Source organism: Phaeodactylum tricornutum, genomic scaffold (genome assembly GCF_000150955.2).
Source record: "Phaeodactylum tricornutum CCAP 1055/1 PHATR_bd_40x36 genomic scaffold, whole genome shotgun sequence".
In the NCBI taxonomy this organism is placed as follows: domain Eukaryota; phylum Bacillariophyta; class Bacillariophyceae; order Surirellales; family Neidiaceae; genus Phaeodactylum; species Phaeodactylum tricornutum.
Window position 1 is genome coordinate 3891 of NW_002238044.1, and position 1970 is coordinate 5860.

The following is a 1970-nucleotide window of genomic DNA, read 5'->3' on the forward strand; positions in this document are numbered from 1 at the left end:
GCGAAACATTCTTACCAGTTGACGCCGAGACGTACAAGTCAGCAAAGAAGAAACAAACAGCCGAGCTCACGAAACAACGGAGGGCACGGTCGGCTGTAAGTTACTATTGCGCACGGGACGGTCTAGTCACGATCGAAGAGGATCGATATTCATCTGAAATGGTCGACATGTGTCGAGAGATAGTCATGTCTCATGTATCTAGAGAAGAATTGCGTTTTTGGCGATGCACAAACTTTGGTTCTGCTATGAAAGAGTGCTCCCACCAAACGCTCTCGCAGCATACGACACACGCACACACTAGAACGACCCATGCAGAATCGCTCGAGATTGGAAGCGATGTTCGGTCGGAGGACTTGGAAGAAGGCCTGCATCAATCGCCAACACTTGCAGTTATCCCTTTTTTATGAAAAGCGATTGACTGTAGATACAATGGCCCAGCTGTATACTTATACTTTGTGTTCATTTGAGCTGGAAAAACCCTGTCTCCAAGGAGGATGGGAAGATGCTGATATTCATGCTTCCAGAAACATGATCGGAGGAAGCAGATGTCTACAGGGATCTTCTTTTCTCAACATGGTGTAAAGGGGGGGGGGGGTTGTTACTTGCAGTTATTGAACCATGATATCTGAAACTGTGTTTGACAAAGAAAGTTGCCATGCTGGTATAGTGTCTGATTGGAATGGAAAGATCAGATCTACAGGTCGTAGGTAACAGTGTGTTTCCAGATCTCGTGGCCGTTAAAGGATTCAGTATAGGGCACTATAATTTATCCAAAGTTAGTATTCTGTACAAACACATTTCCTTCTGTTGAGAGAGACTCCCCAATCCTAGCAGCTGAGCTCCGCTTCTGACATGGATTCCTTCATCCTTTTTCCCTTCTCCTTGAAGCCTTTGTTTCACTTCTTATTTATCGAATGCTTGCCCTGCTGTTACCTTTTTTGTGAACTTGGCAGTGCGTGATTGAAGTGCTGTTAAATATCCAACGTTCACCACTTACTTGGCTGTCTTTCCAACGATCTTCCGACAAACGAGAGGCGAACTCGTTAGGGTGAATTATATCATTGATGTACGCACAACTCGCTGTCCACATTAAAGGACTGCGTCCCTTCTGAGCCTGCTTGGCGCGCTTTTTCAATCCTTTGCGGGAAGATTTATCACCACGTGTTTCTTTGTTTACTTCACCGTGGGTAGCCGACGGTGACGAAATAACAACACGTTGAATCTTCGTTGAAATGTTACCGGATTTGGAGTCGGTCTTTGGTGAGCAAACATCGCAATCTGTGTTTGTCCAGCACTTATCATTTGCCACAACTCTGGTTTGCTCTAGACGTTCTTGACTTGCAAAAGCAGCCGACAACTCTGGCCATCCTGTCGTTCTAACAAACCCAACGCGCGATGTATTGTGGCTCATACAGAACTCATGTACTCGATTCAAAGTGACAAGATCCATCCCGGCATCCAAGTGCTCCATGTGCACACAATCTAGATGAAACTTCTCTCTACAAAAGTTTTTCAACTCTTCCACGTCCAGTATACCCGATTCCCCTACTGTGTTAAAGAAAACCGTTGCTCCCGGGGATTGCTCGCCAATCGATTCAAACCGTCGAAGCACAACTCCACGAAAGCTCTTGTCGTCAGCAAGCTGCTTCGGAATCTGTATGTGGAAGAAGAATGTTCGCGATGAACCTTCTTTATTATCTTTCTCGACGATCTGAAACGGATTCACACTCGACGCTTCATCTGACGGGTGTAGAAAGGTGTCTTCAGTCAAAAACTGCAGCAGACCTTGCGTACCCAGTGTTTGCACGCGTCCCAGCCATTCTAGTCCTTCCGGAAACCATTTCCACACATACGAAGACGCCGGCGGTACCTTGTCGTACCAGGTGATCCACTTCCACAGCGCTCCCGGCAACAAGAAGAACTCTCGATGACGCCAATCAGGGTCGGCCACCAGCCGATACTTCTTTTGA

General features: G+C 46.6%; 1 protein-coding gene across 1 annotated transcript; it reads right to left on the bottom strand.

The window, feature by feature from the left end:
* Positions 1-144: 144 nt before the first annotated feature.
* PHATRDRAFT_bd1772 (predicted protein) lies at positions 145-1970 on the bottom strand. The gene is made up of 2 exons (XM_002176440.1): positions 998-1970; positions 145-968 (listed from the first exon to the last, which is right to left on the bottom strand). The coding sequence occupies exons 1-2, from the start codon at positions 1469-1471 to the stop codon at positions 930-932; spliced, it is 513 nt and encodes a 170-aa protein (XP_002176476.1). The 5' UTR covers positions 1472-1970; the 3' UTR covers positions 145-929.

What these genes read in the sequence shown, in the direction of transcription:
- PHATRDRAFT_bd1772 (XM_002176440.1), bottom strand. Translation starts at nt 1,471, where the DNA reads ATGGAGCACTTGGATGCCGGGATGGATCTTGTCACTTTGAATCGAGTA. An exon ending in ATCGTTGGAAAGACAGCCAA is followed by an intron (nt 969 to 997) that starts GTAAGTGGTGAA and finishes GATATTTAACAG; the next exon opens with CACTTCAATCACGCACTGCC.